Raw genomic sequence first — 20,922 nt, 5'->3', positions numbered from 1 at the left:
TAGGCTCTTCTGAAATATGCATCTCTTATTTTAAGAGAATTATAGCTTAGTTTCCACTACTTATATGATGTAAATAAATCCAATAGGTTTGCCAGGCACAGTAAAGTGGTGCATACTTCCTGGGTTTAAGCCCTGTCAGGCCATGAGTTCCTAACTGAGTAATAGCTTGCCCCTGCTAATTGTGGTTGCAAACTGAAATAAACAGAAAATTTACAACTTGCAAATGAAATCAAGAAGATGGCAGATTTCCACCCAGGCATTTGAACCAAGGAAATACTGTGCACATTATTGAATACAAATAGAGACCAATAATTTAATTCTTCGTATAATATTATGAATAGAATAAATACTATTTTACAAGCAGATTGTAAACCACAATAGTAAGTTTGGATCAACATCCTGAGGCCACAACAACAAATATCTTAAAACTTAAAAGCAATACTAAACTTTGATGAGAGTAAGTTGAAGCTTGGGCCGATTAGGTTGAGGTTCAACAACCTCTATATGAGTTGTTACTGGTTCTAGTACTTTATAAGATACACTTTTGTCTGCTTTTGTTACAGTCTGTTGTTCCTCATTAACTATCCATTCAACCTCTTCATTACTTACTTTTGCAGAATGGCTTTCTTTAGGCTTTTCCTTGCGGGTCAAATACACAGGACCTTCAATTCCAAACCTGCAGGAATTTCACAATAATTATATTACAGTGCTTGAATGTTTGCAAGCAATCAGTAATGGCTTCTATGTTGTAACATCACTTTATTCAAACATCACTCCTAAATTATGGGAAGGTCATATGTTTCCACCACATTCTTGTATGTTTATATTTTACTTACTTGGGAACAAATACGATAAAGCCATTAGATCTCATTTTGATAATTCTTGCTTCCGCATCAGTAGGCCTGGTTGGGAAAAAAATGGGACCTTTTTCAGTCAACCTTAACAATGACAAGAGTCTACGTTGCCTATCCAGTTCACAATATGTAAACCATAAATATTATTGTTACCGTTTTCTGAAATAAATAAGTGTATGGAGTTCAACTGATGCTCGACTAGCCATTTGGGCATTTCGATGACGGTAGTTCAAATCTGCAAAAAGAATGCACAGTGATCACTGTTTACTTCATAAAATGTGCTTTCCATGTCCAAAATGGAAAAGGTGCTACTATATTTAACTAGTGAAACTAAGATTGTGGCATTCTAAAATTGTAATTTTCAGAATACTACCTTGCCTTCAGCTGATTTTAAATTTTAAAAGGATAATTGCTTGCTACCATAATTTTCTACTTACTGTCGGCGATGCTTGTCAGTTGTGTCCGTTCGTGAAACACGGCAGGTAACTTGCTCAAACCCAAAGCAGCAGCAAGTAATCTATGAACTATAACATCTGTACAAAAGCAAGTATATTAGCTTGGCAAATAAAAAGCATAAATTAAGAGATGTCGTAATTTTTATATTAACAAGGTAATCAACTGGTTTTACACTTAAACAGCTAATGGTATTTAGTTCAAGAAGAAAACTGGATTATTTAGGAACTCAAGTAGTTCGTAGTAATGTAAAAACTATAACAACAGAATTTGAATAGTTGAATTGCATTGTCTGATTAAAATGATCTCCTTGTATACTAAAAGTAATGCTCCTGACATGATTGAAAAAAAAATGTAAACAAAACATTTAACTGAAAGTTCAATCTTAACATTCAGTTATATGTTAACAGATAAAAAAGAAAATAAGATAAGAATGATAATCAGAAACATTTTTCCTGCAAGCTTAATTGTATATTTCATCTTGTACGTGCTATACGATTCAAGGTCCTTGAAAGAAAAGCTACCCTGTGCTTAGAGAAGTGCAGTGCATAACCCAATATGGCGTCTTCACGTTCTGCATGTTGATTTCAATCATAACTAAACTTGTCTAACCATGTACTAAGCATAATTTGACTTTAAAAGCATTTCTTCAATTTCGTTCACATATACAATTACAAGAGAAGCAATTATTCCGGTTAGCTTGTTTTTTCAAGAATCCTCTACTAACCATAAGCTATGATAGGCGTGTCTAACCAATTACATTTAAACAATACAAAGATTTGTGGGTTAAAAGACTCTTAATCAAGATTGCTGATGGTAATAATAAAATACAGCTTTAAGCACAGTGAACTCCCAACAGGGAGATAAAATTGTGCCAAGCACAGATCAAGAAAGCTAAAGCATAAAACATACAATGTGGTAAAAAAGAAAGAGAACCGATATGAAAAAATTAGAAAATGAAATCAAAATTGATAGGTTGAGCTGCAAGACCAGAGAGATGGAGAGGGACACATACTGAATTGTCCTTCCATGTTGATAGAAATTCAAATAATATTACACACCTGCATAACGTCGTATGGGTGATGTGAAATGAGTATACAAGGGGGCTGCAAGGCCATAATGATGGAACTCAGGAGGGGTAAGATCTCCACTGCAGAAATAAACTGCCTGAAATTCATACAATGAATTACTTAGGTAAGGTATTACAATTTTTTTTTCAACTGCATATTCTAGTCGTGACAATATGAGAAAAGGATAAAAGTGGATGTGGCAATGGATCACCAATCTGGGGAACCTTCAAGTGACGAATATACTGTACTTGTATAAAAATAAACAAGGCAAACCTTTTATTGTACTTATAAAATAGGTCCAAAAAATCATGAAAAGAACAAACCTGTGACATGCATCTTGTCGTAAGAATCCGGACTAGCTTATTAAAATATGGATCATCACCCTGCAATGATTTTCAAGCAAGTAGTATGAATGAAAATAATGAGTTGAGTACAAAGAGTCAATTTGAAGCGTGTTGCAGTCAAATATGAGCATAACACATGGAAAAAACTCATAATATAGACAACATATCAGTATAAGTAAAATACAAAGTAGGTTTTGAGATAGACATTATATATCCCTTTATTCTTATTTAGTCAATTTGAAATCATATTTAAGGGTCATACCACGGCAAGATCAAGAGAATTTGCTAATGCTTTTGAAGACGAAACATCAAGCTTAATTCCAACAGATGCTGTTGTACGCAATACAGGTTCAAGCATTTCAGGTGTTGGAGTTGGATGACGCCTGTGCACCACCATTTTTGTAAAACCAGAAAATTAATGTATAATCAAGAAGATCAATTTTATCTAGACATAAATCTGCTGACTAATAATGCCTAATGATCATGGGGAAGGAAAACATGCAAAAGATTCACCAAAGAAACGCAATGCATAGCTTTTAGATTTAAAATATTAAAAAACAAACATAAGATCATTTCTTCTGGATGAAAGTGAAATATACATATATGGTGTAAAAATAAAAGTATGATAAATCCAAAACAGATAAAATGAATCAGGTTATAGTACCACATAGCATCCACACGGATGAAGGATAGAGAAACTTAACAGATTATCAACCTTTGCATAAAGTAGGCACCTTAAACAAAGGAAATAATGCCCAAAACAAATAAAAAAAGCTGTTGTATGGTAAGCAAAGCGTAGAAGTTGCTAGTAATAAGTATTTTAAGAGATCCTTCCTATTAAAAGGGCAATCCCATTCACTATCATGTGGGTCAATATCAGATATTCCTTCAGCACTCAAGGACTGACCCTCTTGTATTAAATTTCGCAGCTGCGATAGAGATCTTTATCTCTTGAAATCTGAACGTTATTACCATTATTGTTATCTTCAGCTGAAAAGGTCACTTAAGTTTAATTTGTAATATTAAATGTAAATGAAGTGTCATTCAGATGCATTGAGGCATGAATATCCGAAGAAATATAATTAATTATAAGAGTTATGTGAATCTCAAGAGACCTTCGGTTATAATGTGAAGAGTCTATCCTATTGTTGTATATTTGCATCAAGCAAAGGATATTGTACACTTGATCATTTCATTATCAATAAAGATATATCTGTGTTGTGTGGCTAGGTTTTTCCCTTCATTCTCAAAGGGTTTTCCCACGATATTTCTGGTGTCTTTGCTTCAGTTTTATATCTTTCTTATTTTTGGTTATCTTCATTGATTTCTCGGCTCAAGTTTTAACATGGTATCGGAGCCTAGTTGATAATAGTAATAAATTATAACTTCAGTATGTGCTCATTATGGGTGCTTCGGGCACAGTTTTAATTTCGCTATTAGATATAATCATCGGAATCATTCTTATGTTTGCATCTTCTTTTGGCCGAGTCATTGTCTGGAATCCATCTTCAGGAGGATCATGAAGTCCTATGCCATTTTGATATTTTGCATTACGGGTCTTTAAACAAAGTCTGCTATGATTTTTGGTAGAGATTCAAAGGCAAAGTGTTGTGTTGAAGAAATATGTGAAGGTTATACTCTTTGCTAATGAGAATTGATCATCTCTCAATCCATTTCCAATTTTTTGTGGATCTTGTTTTCTGAAGTGCAGACGATATTTCATCTTTGTAAACTTTATGTTGTCGTAATGTCCAACTCTTGCTATTTCTACTACACCGTGACCAGGAAAATTTATGGACTCTCGAAATTCATTGGCAATATTATTTCTCCTTGTTTTGGCATAAATGGCTTCTTCCCATGGTAATGGCAATCTTCGTGGGAGGTAAAGAATCATCGTGTTGTTCAGATCACCGTGGTTAATGATTCATTATGGAAAGCAAAAAGTCTTGGATTCATTCATTTATGGAGATAGGTAATAACGACAAGAGCAGTTTGTGATCATAATGCTTGGAGTGGATATTTTCATTCATTTCCGAAGACAACTATTACTGTTGATGAGGAGGCATCGACACAAGGTTAAATTTTGATTGCGGCGACTACATGCATGATTAAGGAGTATTGTTTATTTTCATTTTTTTTAAATCATTCCTGAGGATATTAAATTTGGAATTTATCGCTTTTTGCATCTTGTTTTTTAAACCGCTCACTCTCTAGAGGTGTCATAATAAGTATTGGCTCTTGTCTATAATCTTGCCATGTTGTCACCGTCCTTTATGATCCATGATGGTTCTCTCATTTATTTCTCTATCTTTTATGTTTAATTCATATGGATCGATGGAGAGAAATCTAGTGCAGGACTTGTTCTTTTATGCAAAGAGAAGTATGTAATGACAAAGCAAAGGAAAGTAAGCAGCTGTTTTTTATTTTTAGGTGAAGGCGCTAAATTCAACAGAAATCAATGGCGGGAATACCGAACAGAGGTCCATGAGTTGGGGTTCTTCCTCCTCCACCCACTATGCAACCTTGAGGCCCTCCTCACCCTCCGCTACCTTCAATTGTTGATCATGAAAAGATTTTCCCTTCATTGCTTCAGGTATTCATGAAGATTGAGAGTCATCCGTTGAAGCCTTGGTTAGTTAAAGCTTCAGGAGTTTCTGAGATGTGATGTTACCGTAGCATTTTCTAAGTATATTACTCTCTAAGTATGTTTGATATGGGAGGCAAACCTTCATTTAATAAACATTCACTATATTCTAAGGTTGTATATTGATGTCATATGGTGTCTCAATATCAATAGAAGCAAAAGGAAGAAACATCGAAGATGAGTCGGGTGTATCGTAGGATTTTGAATTTGCTATTTGATCTTGTCTCCTCCCCTAACTTATTGCCACAAGGTGGTCTTATCCCCGTTCTAGTAAATCTTCACAAATTTGGACTCAACTGATTTTTGTAGGCTTTGGTCATCGATTCTTATGCAGAATGCCAAGTTATTATACTTTTGAGGTGATTTAAAAATTAAAAATTAAAATTGCAAACTTTTGTTCAGATGTCGAAGTCTGAAAAGTAGATTTCAGTATATCACTCATTTTGGGCTTCATTCATGCATTTAGCCTTATGTCAAGCTGTCTATGTCTAGATGCCTCCTTGCCTTCCAGCTACTGTTCTCATTTTGGCTCTATTTAATTTGATAATGACATGTGATCCTTGATGGCATCAGCTCATTGTTTTGAGAACTGTCTGTCAGAAGAAAAGCTTGGAGGCAGAGTTTCATTTGCTGTGCCATTGCTCCCTGTATAAATAGCATAGAATGTTGCAAAAGAAAAAGGCTGTGCAGTCTGCATAAGAGGGGGGGATAATCAAGTGCACTGGCTGCATGATCATGGAGATCAAATCTGAAAGAAAATCAAGAGATAAGTTTTCACTTATTTTCTAGTTTTATGCTTTGATGATTCTTTCATATTGGTATTGAAGACATTTGATATTGGGAACGAAATTATTGGATGAAAAATTGTTAAATTTGTATGCATGATAAAGAAGAAGAATGTATTTTCTTTTGGTATATGTATAAATTTTTAAATAACCTCTCTCTGTTGCAGGAAGCAACAAGATAAAGATATTTGCTTTGATGTTACATGTTAAGAGGGAGATGTTTAGCCTCAGTGAGATGCAACAAGAAAGGCAATAGGTTGCTTTAATTAAGAGGGAGATGTTGAGCTTTAGAAGATGTTTTAGCTTCAAAGGGAGGCTTCATCAACTATCTTCTTTTCATAATTAAGAGGGAGTGCTTATGGAATCTCCATCTTTCTCATAATACTTGTGGTATTTGTAATATTTGAAACTTAAATGGAACTAAGTCTTGCTTTTGTTATGCTTGTTTCTATTCTTGTGTGAATAAATGAGATTGTAAGATCAGCTATGATAACTTTTTCACTATGCAATAATGAACATCATGTTGAGAGAGTCGATGATGTCATCACATTGAGAAATTTTGTGATGGAAGTTGATCTCATGTTGAGAGATTCCATGACAGTTCATGTTGAGAGAGTCTATGATTAAAGGCTTAGCTGTAAGTCTAACGAATCTTTTAATGTTGAGTGATTCCATTAATATGAGTAATTGTTATAGGTTTTCATGTTGAGTGATTCTATGAATATGAATCACTGTTATAGGTTTTCATGTTGAGTGATTACATGAATATGAGTAACTATTATAGGTTTTCATGTTGAGTGATTCCATGAATTATGTTTTAAATTCATATGATCAGAATTTATCATTGACATTTTTTGTTGCAATTTTGTGTGACTGTTCAGCTAAAGATCTCTCTCTTGCTAAGAGGGAGTGTTAAAGTTTGTAGCTGCGATAGAGATCTTTATCTCTTGAAATCTATACGTTATTACCGTTATTGTATCTTCAGCCGAAAAGGTCACTTAAGGTTAATTTGTAATATTAAATGTAAATGACATGTGTCATTCACATGCATTGAGGCATGAATATCCAAAGAATCATAATTAATTATAGGAGTTATGGGAATCTCAAGAGACCTTCAGTTATAATGTGAAGAGTCTCTCCTATTGTTATATATTTGCATCAAGCAAAAGATATTGTACACTTGAACATTTCATTATCAATAAAGATATATTTGTGTTGTGTGGCTGGGTTTTTTCCTTCATTCTCAAAGGGTTTTCCCAAGATATTTCCGGTGTCTTTGCTTCGGTTTTATATCTTTCTTATTGTTGGTTATCTTCATTGATTTCTGGGCTCAAGTTTTAACATCTTGTAGCAGTACCTTGATTTGGCTGTCTCGAATGATGAAATAGGTCAGACAAAAAATTGCTTGTGTTGCATGCTCCCTTGGGAATCATATGTTGTTAAAATTGTGCACAGCCACTTTAAAGTCTCACTTCTACTTTCTTTGTGAAGAACCTTCCAAACCTATATATACTATATTGATTCAATTGTCAAGAATTGCAAGGCCTTCGTACTTCCTAAGGCAACAAATTATATTGCATCTTCATTTTGTTTTGACTTTTATCTTTTGAAAATAGCTTAGCAGCAAAATGGCAATTCAATGTATTTACCATGGAGGCAACAAGTTCCATAGATAAGGAAATACAAAAATAATGTTTCAAAAAGAAACTGTAAACTGAAAGCATAAATTGAAAGAAACTAAACTATCTGAAAGTACATAACTGACCATTAACTAACAATTAAGACTTCTTTTTTAATACCCTTTTTTAAAAGTCCTTCTACAAACTACCCCAAGTTGCCCCTTGAATTTTACAAACTTGTCTGAGCTCAATGACTTAGTTAGGGTATCTGCAGTCTGGTCCTCAGTTGGAACATAATGCAACATCACCGTTCCATCTTCAGCAAGCTTTCTGATGAAATGACAAAGAACTACGTGTTTGGTTTTGTTGTGGAAGATTGAATTCTTGGGAAGTCTTAGAACCCCTTGACTGTCATAAAAAAGGGCGAAGACCCTGCTTCAGACAATTTCATGTCAGAAAGCATCTTTCATAGCCATATTGTCCCACATGATGCTTTAACAGTTCCCTAATATTCTACTTTTGTAAGGGAACAGACTACCTGTTGCTTCTTACCAGTCTATGTGACTGCACCTATACCAAAACTAAAGGCATACCTAGAAGTAGACGTCATGTCATCAACAGAACCTACCCGATCTGAGTCTGTCAAGCCAATAAACCAAGGATCTTTTCTTCTTCTATACAAAATGCCGAAGTAGGCTTCTCTGTGAAATAGATGACACAGGTAAATCTGATTTGGCTGATAGTTGCAGCCCTTTCTCCATGTGTAGATGAAGGTTTCCAATCTTCAATCTTGAAAACTCAAGACATAATTTGGCTGAGAAATGAAAATGTTATCCCACCTATCTACAAAACCTCTAAACCAAGACAATAATGCCCGACACAAATTTAGTTTGATCTTTTCAAGCAATTGTGCATATCATCAACATAGATGACAAGACAAATGATGTCATTAACAGTGCTTTTGACTTTCAAGTTGGAATCTGAAGAACTTCCGTGAAAACCCTGCACAGCTTAATAGGTATCAATTTTGATGCACCATGCCCTGGGGGAGCGTTTAGGCGTAAGGAAACTTTAGCAGTCTGCATAGCTTGTGCTCTGTGCCTACAACATTGAAATTTGGATGGTACAACAAATAGACTTCTTCCTCTATATCGCCATTGAGGAGGCAGTCTTCAGATCTGTTGGACCATAGTTTGCAGACTCGGACTCTGAGAGTACTTGACAAACCCAGGACTCGAAAACTTTGCAAAGACTCAACAAAATCTCAAAGTTAGAGGATACTGTAAATTAAAAATTCTTAAAAGATAAAGAGATTATGCAAGAATCAATTACAAAATGTTTTTGGAATTACAAATTGACATCTCAAACAAAAGAAGCATGCGAAACCAGCATGTTATTTGCATTGGCGATTTTATCCATGTTTTTCATGTGTATATAAATGCCCCGAGAGTTGAACTTGTAAAAACTCACTGAGCAAAAATATAGAGTATTCAGCAACTCAGAGAGTACTCATGGAGTTTGCAAACTATGGTTTGGATTTTCCAACCACACATTGTTGTAGGGCCAGAACCAATCAAATGGTGCTCATCTTTGTTGTAGGAACAAAGGTTTCCTTGTGGTGAACACCCTCTTTCCATGAGAATCACTTAGCCACCAACCAAGCTTTGTACTTCACTTTAGAGACCCATATGCAACCAGTCATAACTCATCGCGGGTTATGCAAATATTGACTACCCACAGGCCAACCATACTCGTGCGAGTTTCTGATCCTATCTCGATAGAGAAGGACCACGAGTGGGTTGACTAGGCAGTTAGGGAGACAGGTTATGGCTACGACAGAGGCAAATATGATCAAGCACCCACACAGTTGTTGATTAGAGTGACACCTCACAGTCAGAGACCATGGCTTGTCAATCATGATGGAGCCCAAATTTTTTGCAAATTAGGGCCTCCATTTGAGACACCCCTTTGATCCTTTATTGTATGACTAACACTATATGACATGGATTTCACCATCTTTGTCATCAACTTGATAGGACCTTCACCCAAAATCGAACATTTATGCTTGCTTTGAGAATGAAGATTGCTCGGCTTAAAGGGTTTACTTTTAAGATTGTATGCGCCTTGAATTTTGGATTACAAAGCTCTTAGAAGAATTGACTACAGTAAAAATGAGAGTTAACTTACAGACTAGCAAACAGCAAGAGTGGATATTTCAGATATCTACAGTGAACTTCCTCAGGAACACTATGTGCAAAGACAATCAATGTCTCATGACTTGAGCGGGGGTACAGATCAGGGAACCAACTTCATTCTCATGAATAGACACATAGCATAATATGGAGACTGGGGTAAATGAATGTCCAACTAGCATACAGAAATACTCACAGATAACAAATGCATACTAGTCACTGTAGCAATGCATAATTCATCCTCTACTCCTGTGTACCAGATAGAAGGCAAGACACAACAGTACACCTCATCTATTATAAAAGATGATGCACATGGATATGGAAGTGTTATATAACTCATCCAGACAGTGTATCCCTATAGTGAGGAAACATAATAGAACCAGCCTTTCAGAAGGTCTCAGCCGGGTCGTCAAAGATTTCTCTGAATCAAACTTATTTCTCCAAATTGATAAAGTGCCAAAATAACGAAAATGGACACTCATGGTTATTCTCCAAGGGTTAAAATATTCTGAATTTAGTTTCTTATTTCTCTAATAAGAAGCATAAGACAAAAAGTAAATCAGTGTTGGTCATGTTCGAAACCCACAAACAGAAGCCCAATTTTTCTAGGGATGAGTGTGAAGGATCCAAGCATGCCTGATGATATAGATGAGGTTGAAGCAGGTTCTGAGGGCACACTTTTTGGTGCAAAGTATATAGCTCTGCCTCCTAAAGAAGATTTAATTTGAAAATATACAGCCATTCAGTATCTTTCCCTAATAACAATATATGTTTATTCTACAATCAACACAATTTTTCAGTTTGCAGATAAACATAATTGAAGTTGGAAAGGGCCAGAAGCAATGCCTTCTACAATCATACAATCAAACATGACCTAATTGAAGAGAAGCACATAGACGATCGACCAATTATCCTTTGTGTTGGCTCAATGAAAAGAGTATAGCTTTAGCAAAAACACACAATTTCATGTGGCATAGACAAGAGATGACTTTGACGAAAGCGCCAATGCACAGAGTATAAACACATAAAATAAATATTATCAGAGGCAGTGATATTTGTCATTCTGAGTAACATAAAAGGAGAGATTGAATAAGCAATTGCCATGTCATCTTAAGCAGTGTACATGACACACTCAAACATTAGAGGAGATATGCAGCTATATGTCACCATCACCAGAGAATCAATGAGTATGGGTTTTTTTAACTCTTTCTCGCTACTCTCTCCACCGTTGCCATTGCTACTGCAGGCTATGCTACTTATGCATTTCAACGGAAGAAATAGAAGAAAAGGCCTACAGCCCACAGGAGAGGAGTAGAAGCAAGAGGGACGATGGTGTATGAGGGGTATCGTGAGTTGCATAAAATCTGCACTTGCAGGCATGACATGGACTAAGCCGCTAAGTTTGTACAGGAAGAGCCAAATGTACAGGGGGGGCAAGATATCTTCAGCAAAGAAAAGTGAGGAACCATATCATCTTCAGCCAAAACAAATAAAAGTTTGGCATTAGAAGCGGTGAATTAATAAGAGGAAAAAGTATGACTGTATTTGTCAATGAGGATAAACTTAAGAAGCCTGATGATTAGAAAGATTGAAGGATGCAGTTAACAAAAGGTTAAGTTGTAAAATAAATATTATTTAGAGAAGGCGGCATATCCTTTCGTAAATAAAAGGACACCTTATTTCATGTTCCAAGATATAAATATGTAAAATATCTGTTGCAAAGAAAGGAAAACAAGACATATGCAGAATAAATAAGAAGAAACAGAAAGATTCAGATTTCTGTAAGGAGAAACAAGGATGTAAAGTGATGACTTGTAATATGAATTCAAATATTATATTTCAATAATAAATAAAATGCCCTTTTGTTTATTTTTATTTGAGGCAGAGAGATTACAATTAAAATGGTAAGTCTACAACTGGCTCCCCCAAATCACCCTGTTAGCTCCCAAGGGCCGCTATGATGAGCTAACTCCATCAACTGCACAGACTTCCCAGAAATGGGGACACTGCAACTTTAAATCATTAAAAATCTTTGCTTTTTCATTTTTCCGAGTCATAGGTGAGTCCAAGTCATGGAACTATGTTTGCAACTGATAGGTATCTTCCTTGGTGAAAGATGTGACAGAACCCAAGTGTTGAGCTTCAATAAACTATGATACTCAACTTCCATAGCCCTTTCCCATTCAGGTATCCCTTTTGCCTTTAAATAAGCTTGGGGATGTAAACATTCTAAATGGTGGCCATTAGAGAAAAGCTGATTGTATTCTTCTTGCGTGTGCTTTTGAATAATCTACCCTCAACAAGCTCATCATCCCAAACATCGCCAATAGTCTTTTCCCTCCATTTAGGTTAGAGAATAGATCTTCCAAATCAAGATGATCATCATGACTTGGAGAATGAAATCATCTGGATGTTGGTCTTGATTATCATTAGGGAAATTTGGTGGTATAATGCCATGCCTAGGAGGTTCCACTGGTTCTCATTTGAGATCATCAGAATCTCTCCATTCAGATGAAGCAAATGGAAGCTTAATACCCAAATTACTTTTCTTCAAAGGTTGATCTTCAAGGTGCTGTATAGGAGTAGAAAAGAAAAATCACACTTTTCTCATCAAAAGCCATATCTCTGTTGAATACGAGACAGTCAATGTCCCCATTAATCAGCTAGATAAGCTTTATAATTGTCACTGTAGCTTATAAGCATCAAATTCTCACTTTTGAAATTAAGTTTGGTCCTCTTTGTATCTAGAATCTGAACATTTGTTAAACCAAAAGTCTTCTCGTGGTTGATATTTGGTTTCTTCCCAAAACACACTACCTGTGCAGTCTTATTCTTGAAATCTTGTATTGGAGACTGATTTGGGACATAGGTTTGCCATACAGAGTACCTCTACCTAGAACTTCAGAATATTTCTATGCTCCAACACAAACCAGGCCATCTCCGCAGCTGTACATTCTTCCCCTAAACAATACCATTCTGCTAAGGGTTGTAGGGTGTGATAAGTTGGCGCTAAATATCGTGTTTAGAACAAAAGTAAAAGAATTCATTTGAATAAAGTCCACCTGTTATTTGACCTAAAAGTAATGTTCTCGCATCCTAACTCTTTTTCGACTAATGCTTTATACTTCTAGATTGAATACATCTGGTTTCATGTTAAATTCCACTTGGCACCAATGACCAATGATTTTTTCATTGGTCCACAAAAGTCCACATGAGCCAATTACAAGACCTCTCCAAGAATATTTATTTGAGAAGGCAGTCCGTTGTTGCTTCTCTACCTCCACAAGCTCTACATAGTAAGCCATTTTACCGGATTCTCCCAAGCCAACTAAGAGAAATATGATACATTAAGGTGTCCATAGTATCTATGCCAAAGATAACCAATGGACTCCTTGCAAACACTGCACACTCCGAAGACACTCCAATATTAACAAAGTGAAATAAAACATGACCTTCGAGGCCATTTGCAATTGTTTTCTTGAACTCCTTATCGACAATGTGAGAAGTGTGTGCATAGAAGACAATATCCAACTTTGAACAATTAAAATCATTCATAGAGAGAAAATTGAGCTCCATGTCCGAAACATAGTATACATTGAGAAATATAAGATTTCTCCAACCAAATGTAATCTGAATGTTCCCTTGTCGACAATTGTATATTACTCATCTTACCCAAACATCAATAAATTGAAGCAAGTCGTGTACCTCGTAAACCAATCTCTTCTGAGTGTAATGTGCCAAGAAGTTCCAAAATCAAACTACCACACATATGGTTGACATGGATCTCCTAGTCATGCTCCATAAATGCATATAACCCAGACTATCGCTCAGTATGCTTTACAACATCGACCTCATGCTAAGACCCTCCATGGGTGGATTTTCCATTAGCCAGCAATCTACAACATTGGTTCCTCATACAACCAAGATACTATAATAATAACACATGATAACCTTCTTGGAACTCTTCTTAGGTTTGCCTTGTCCTTTTTGCTGGAAGAACTTTCCTTAGCCTTTGTCTTTGGCTCTAGCAATAACACTTGTTCCACAGTAGTTGTCTAGTTGTTGTTCTCTAAGGCCAACTCCAATTGTTTTCTTGAACTTCTTATTAACAATTTGAGACTTTTGTGCATAGAAGGCAATATCCAATTTTGGACAAGTAAATCTCTCACAAATATCAGATTTAGGCTTCATGCCCAAAACATAGTATAAATTGAGAAATATAAGATTTCTCCCACCATATGTAATCTGAATGTTGCCCTTGTCAATAATTGTATCCTCTTCACATTTACCGAAGTTTACTAAAGATCACTAAATCGAAGCAAGTCATGTACTTTGTAAACCAATATCTTGTGTAAAGTGCCAAGAAATTCCAAAATTAATGTCCTAAGTAGATGTTTGACATGATCTACTAGTTATTTTGCCATAAATGCATAAAAGGAAAACTATTGCTCAATATGCTTTTCAACATGGACCTCCTACTAAGACCCTCCCCGGTTGGATTTTTCATTGGTCGGCTATTTACTGCATGAGTTCTTCGTATAACCAATATACCATAATAATAACACGTTATGACCTTCTTGGAACTCTCCTTAGGTTTCCCTTTTCCTTTATGTTGAAAAGACTTGCCTTAGTCTTTGTCTTTGGCAGTAAATGCTTGTCCCAACATGGTTGTCTACTTGTTGCTCCATGTTAGTAACATTAATTAATTAATTATAATTAAACTTAAGCTTACTTAGGATAGTGCATTTGCATATTAGTTGTGATGTAGACACATAGGAGTATGCATTTCGCATGGCGTAGGAGAAATCCACTTGAGGTGAAGTTAGACGTTATCTCATAGCTCTTTATGTGTGAGATCCACCTTTAGTGCTCTTATCACATTATCCTCTCATTGTTGTATACAGTGCACATACTTTTTTGTATAATGGAGGATGACCACCACTGGTGGACATGTGATTGCACCTAGTGTGATTTAAAGGTTACACTTGCATATCTCTAAGTTAGCATGCATTTCTTATATGTTTAGGCATATCCACATCGTAAATCAATTGGGCATCCATTATTATTTGATCTTTTGTAGAATCAATCAATTGATCATATCATTGCACCAATCTCTCTAATGTTGTCAATTGAGCTTCTAGATCTTGGCTTTTTATTACATGCCTTAAGCAAATTCTTATATTCCCAAATTTTCGTTTCAACCTCTCTTATGGCAAGAGCTTATTGCTAAGTCTATCAAACTTCAGATCAACATTGGTGGATGCAAGTGTTGAGAGTTTTAATAAAGAGCTCAAGAAAGTGGTGAGCTTTGTTGGTGAATTAGTCGTCAAATAAATTTTGTTTCAATATCTCAAATCCAAAACAACAGATTAACTGTCATTTCATCATACAATAGACAAACATGAAAGAGCACACATATGAATCATACACAATGAACAATAGATTTTACATGGAAAATCTAGTTTGGGAAAAACCACAAAGAGGTTAATTCTCACTTATAAAGAGCCGCTTAAGGTGACACTGGTTGGAATGATTTTTACAATAGGTGGTTCACAGCCAAAATACTCATTGTGGGTGAACTCACAAACCAAAAGGGGTCAATACCCTAAGAAAGAAGATAGTAAAGGAAATCCACCAAATTTTCACTTATAAAGAGCCGCTTAAGGTGACACTGGTTGGAATGATTTTTACAATAGGTGGTTCACAGCCAAAATACTCATTGTGGGTGAACTCACAAACCAAAAGGGGTCACTACCCTAAGAAAGAAAATAGAAAAGGAAATCCACCACTGATGGTGCAACTATCAAAACAAACCCTTGGGTCATTGCCTCCAATGTCTAACAAAGACAACAACACACGCTCTACTCACAACCCCACTTTACACTTCTACCAAAACCAACGCATTATATCTGAAGCATCTTCTCTTCCATAACCTTCCTTACTAGTCCATCACAATCAGCCTCTTATACTGATCTAAAATTACCAAATCAGCCAACACAATTGGAAATATGTCTAGACTAAACATTCTTGCGTTGGGGAGGAATGAAAAATGGTCCACACCACACACATTGCTTCGACCAAATAACATGTTAGCAATTACAACTATGAACCACATCAACACAATCCAAACAGGAAAACAATAGAACCATACTGCTGCAAACCATATCTGGAACAGCAGAGAATTTTGAACCAGAACCAATCACAAACATCATAGAATACACCACGGAACATTTTTTGCAAAGCACCATTCTTCCGGGCAACGTAAACACAAAAACACATCAACATGACAAAAATATTGATCATAGTGCTAGCCACCAAAACAATATATTTCCATCAATGACAACCTTACCGACACATCAACAACTCTACAATACTATCAGCCACATTAATCAACCAAACATAATACAATAGCAGCAACAAAAATTCTTTGCATCATCAACACAATAACCAGAAATACTGCAACATCAAACAGTGCAACAACAACAACAACAACAAACTCCCCCTGTCAACAAGCTTTCCAACATGATTACTCCCCTATCCTCTTCTTCCATCAAGCAACCAATGGCCGCCAGCCCATCCTAAATATCCTTGATTTTCATAAGATTCTCCTACAAAGACACCTTGTCATCTATTATAATGGAAAGTAGAATATTCTTTAAAAAGATTGCTTTACCCTTGTCTCAGTGTTCATAAAGAGTCTTCAGATGTGTCCAAACCCCTGCCGCTTTCTTGCCAAATCACATTTTTGGAAGCAGATCAACAATGACTGATAACTGCTTCCCAACTGCGCTCATCGAACTTATTTGGGTCTTTGCCTAGTGTTTTGAGATGAATAGCTTTACCAACTACAATGTGATCCAAACACTAGTACTCAAAAATCGTGACCATGTGCTATTTCCATATGTTGTAATTCTTGTTGTTGGGGATTGATTGTATTCCAACATAACATTGATCAATGATGTCATTCGCACTCCTGCCCATTTTCCAATGACACAAAAAATGAGGTCAACTTTTGAAAAAGCTGCAATTCTGAATTTTATGTCATAAGCAGTGGAAAAACTTCAGAAGGCAGATGGTATGAATTTTGAGACATGTTTTATTGTAATATATCAGTGGAAAAAATTGCAGAATTCTGGCAGGGCTTAGAAGCTGTAGCACAACAGAAAAAGACAGGCGAGTTTGTCAAAATTGTAAAAATTCTGCACCAAATCCCTAGGTTGCAAATGGAAACCCAAGCCGCTCTCTGCAAATTAGATTTTTCCTGACAACAAAACCCTTTATCGGCAATAAAATTTGTGGAGGAATGTCAAAAACTGAGTCAGAGAGGAATAATGTCAGCCAAAACGTGGACGGTAAATGCAGAAGAAAAGAACAGAGATTGTCACTGAAAAAATCTTCGCGATTTTCAGAAAATTGTGTAAGAAATTTGTCCATCGCAGGAGGTAAGACTTCGCAGCACAGAATAAAGTAAAAACAACATGGATTAGAAAAGCCTAGAAAGTCCAGAAAAATGATACTCGAATAAACTTCTGCAATTTTCTCTTCAGAATAACTTTTTCCAATTAAAAATTTTTTTAAAAAACAACTAAAAAACTTTTACAAAGTAATTTAAGCAGACCATGAATTTTTATGTGAAAAAAATTTCACTATAAACTGATTTGACTTTGATACCGTCAAAAGATAATTTGATATGTTTACAGTGGAGGTGAAAAGCTCCATAAATAAGGAAAGACAGATAATGTTTCTAAAAGAAGCAATTGTAAACTGAAAACAAAAATAGAAAGAAACTAAACTATCTTGAAAACATAAATGACCATTAACTAATTATGACAATATTTACTTAATAAGCAGAAGGTTGATGCTCTGCTAGCAATTAATTTTCTCCATGTCTACAGTTTCCATGACATTGATGAGGCTTTGGAGGGATAAATTAGTTTTGGTCAATGCCATGTGGAGATTGGTATTGTTGGTATTGGGTCTGTCATCCTTTCTGTGGTTTTGAATCTTGATTGGAACCTTATATTACAGTAATTTATAAAGTAAATATTGCCAAAAAAGTTCAGCAACCATCTCTGTGTTGGACAAACCACTAGTGTAGTCATTCTATGTCATTATGGCGAAAACAGTAAAGCGATTTTGTCAAATGAGCCAACAAGCTCCATGTTATCATTGAAAACAATTAATGTAAACTTCTGGCAATCAAGTGTTTCCTCTTTCTAGAGAATGCACTAACCAGAATGCCAAAACTATTTAGGATAAAAATTTGCAAGCTCCTCTTCCAAAGCAACAGTTCTTCTAAGGTGATTATTCAAATATCCCAGCTACACATCAGAAAAAAAGGCAAACGGCTCCTGTTCATTCTGGAATTACAATCAATCCCTAGCAAATTCACTTCATGAAAAAGAAAAATCACCCCTACCTTCCACATGGATAAAATTGTTCAAGGAAGAAATGTTTATTCTCAGAGACTTATCAATATCAATCGTCATGCACATATTTTAGTTGTTCATTTTTCAGTGTTTTAAAGCTTTTAATCCCATCTACTACTTAGCTTTATAACAACTATTTTAATCTTCTAAGCTTATCAATTTCTAAAGTTCTCTGTTCTTTTATAATATCACTGTATCATTCAAAATGTTTATTTATCAGCTGATCGATACTTCTGAGACAGTTTGGTTAAGCTAAACCCTATCCTCATGACTATGTTTTCTCTAAAAATATAGCATTTTATTTAACAAATAAAGTACCAATTTACTGTAAATGAGCATGTTTTAAAATTGCTATGCATCACTGATTATCCTTGGGTATTTGTACAAGCATTTTTTATTTACTAAACATGGTTTGCTGTGTAGCTTCGGATTTTGAAAAAGGTGCCATAAGCAAACATATTGACCATGAGATACCAAAAAAATTTATTACCAAGCACAATCTAAATGAATATAGAAGAGAATGGATTATATTAGTAACAACACAGAACATGTACATTAATATTTAAAACCGATGGTTATATGAATATCACAATACCTCAAAAGTGAGCACAGAGGATAATGTTCTAATATTTTCTCGGCTACTGAAACATTTGCAGCAAGCATGAACTCCTCAACCATCTGATTTGCCTCCCGAATTTGATAAATACCTGCATTTAGACATTGAAAATATCAATCAACACAGGCATGCATACAAACCAGCAAATGAGTTGGACAATCTTTAAATAAAGAGAATCATAATACAACTATTTAGCAACCTTTTTCAAAAATGATTCTGGGAAAATGATGATTGAACAAGCTAGTTCACAGAAAGCGTACCAATATCTAGGGGATCATGTGTTTCAGTATCAATATTGAACTTAACCTCTGCTGATGCAAGTGTTAAAGCTCCTCTCTCAATTCGCCTTGACCTCATGGTCTGCAAGATCAACAATTATCACAAAAACTGTGGGATGAAAGCAGAATATTTCATTAGAGTAGAATAAATTTGTGTGAATTTATATATACCTTTGCTAATGAATTCATATTGCGAAGATCAACTGTTATAGGATCTACCATGCGACTGCAAAGAAAACCAAAGCACTATGAGTTTTAAGATCTCTGCATCTAAACACAAACTTCAGCTACTAGATGTTTTCTATCCAATCTTCATTACAAAAAATGAAATGAAAAAATTCTATTTATTTATATAATATATAATCAGCTTTAGATTGATTCTGCCAGTTGGGCACAGCCAAGAAGTTTTAACTGATAGAAAAAATAAGTTTGCCTATACTTTTTATTGAATCTGTAAAAGGATTAGCTTATGCAGCATCTCCAATTTAGATCATGCGGACAGCATGCATACACTCCACAAATGCTAACACAACAATTCATGGACAATGGGCATCAGCCACTACAAAAAAATTAGCGATGTGATGGCCGCAGATCCTTTAATGAACAAAATATTTTATTACAAGCTGACAGAGTTATAGTTTAAGTCGGTGTGTAATAATCTTCACCATATGATTGTAAGATATTACAAACGACTCCATTTGCAACCAGGATGCAGGCACTCATTCTACATTAATGAGCACTAACTAAAATAGGTCCCCAACCTTGAAAACAAGAAATTTGCCCAATTAGATTGATATTTCTATTCAAAGATTAGGATTCAAAAGGGAAAATAAAAGATTTTCAGGATGTTTTGGGGGAGGGGGAGCTGCCAAAGGAGAAAAAATCAGATTTTCAAAAGATGCTGAAAAACACAGAGAGAGAGAGAGAGAGAGAGAGAGAGAGAGAGAGAGAGAGAGAGAGAGAGAGAGAGAGAGATCCTATTCTTTTAAAATTTAAATGCATATATATATATATATATATATATATATATATATATATATAGAGAGAGAGAGAGAGAGAGAGAGAGAGAGAGAGAGGATGTTTTACAATTTTAATGCATTTATAGAGCATATGTATATTGAGCTCTCTCTCTCTCTCTCTCTCTCTCTCTCTCTCTCTCTCTCTCTCTCGCTCTCTCTCGCTCTCTCTCTCCATATACATAGAGAAAGAGAGATAACTGAGATGCTGATTACATTACATTGCACTAAAATATAGTTTCCCAGTAAGGCAAATGCAATAAGAATTTCAAGTTCATAATTGGAGATGCATAAGATGGCAACCATATTATATGGTAAACCCACTGGATTACCCATTGAGATTAAAAATATGTTTTTCTCCTACCATTTATTAATTGGTAGGAATGCTCTGTAACTAGATTATTATTTATGTTTGACTTAGGAATTTCTCATAATATTGTTTATGTTCGACTAGATTACTTGGTTAGATTGTATGCATTTTCCTATATTCGGGTCTAATTATGAACTAAAATGAATTTGAACAATTTAATCCTTAAATAACTTTTTTCAACCAACTAATTACCAATCCCAAAAGCCTTTCTCAACCAACTGAATGAAGTTTGTATCGTGCCATGGAAAATGG

The 20,922-nt window shown here is 35.3% G+C and overlaps 1 protein-coding gene across 3 annotated transcripts in view; it reads right to left on the bottom strand.

Annotated features, from left to right (window-relative positions):
* Positions 1-301: 301 nt before the first annotated feature.
* EMB2763 (ribonuclease II family protein) overlaps positions 302-20,922 on the bottom strand; it is an 86,112-nt gene continuing 65,491 nt past the window's right edge. For all 3 annotated transcript variants that reach the window (XM_089796960.1, XM_089796961.1, XM_089796962.1), the window contains exons 16-25: positions 19,456-19,510; positions 19,267-19,366; positions 18,986-19,097; positions 2,984-3,104; positions 2,701-2,760; positions 2,369-2,474; positions 1,292-1,387; positions 1,008-1,089; positions 837-902; positions 302-676 (exon numbers count right to left, since the gene is read on the bottom strand). In XM_089796960.1, coding sequence (XP_089653086.1) covers positions 442-676; positions 837-902; positions 1,008-1,089; positions 1,292-1,387; positions 2,369-2,474; positions 2,701-2,760; positions 2,984-3,104; positions 18,986-19,097; positions 19,267-19,366; positions 19,456-19,510 — 1,033 coding nt within the window. In that variant the 3' untranslated portion in view covers positions 302-441. The remainder of the gene's footprint in view (positions 677-836; positions 903-1,007; positions 1,090-1,291; positions 1,388-2,368; positions 2,475-2,700; positions 2,761-2,983; positions 3,105-18,985; positions 19,098-19,266; positions 19,367-19,455; positions 19,511-20,922) is intronic.

The sequence above is a fragment of the Cupressus sempervirens genome, chromosome 8 (genome assembly GCF_028749045.1).
Source record: "Cupressus sempervirens isolate cs-2001-9-10 chromosome 8, ASM2874904v1, whole genome shotgun sequence".
Classification (NCBI taxonomy): domain Eukaryota; kingdom Viridiplantae; phylum Streptophyta; class Pinopsida; order Cupressales; family Cupressaceae; genus Cupressus; species Cupressus sempervirens.
The sequence above is the reverse complement of the archived record's forward strand: the minus strand, read 5'-3'. Positions and strand labels throughout refer to the sequence as shown.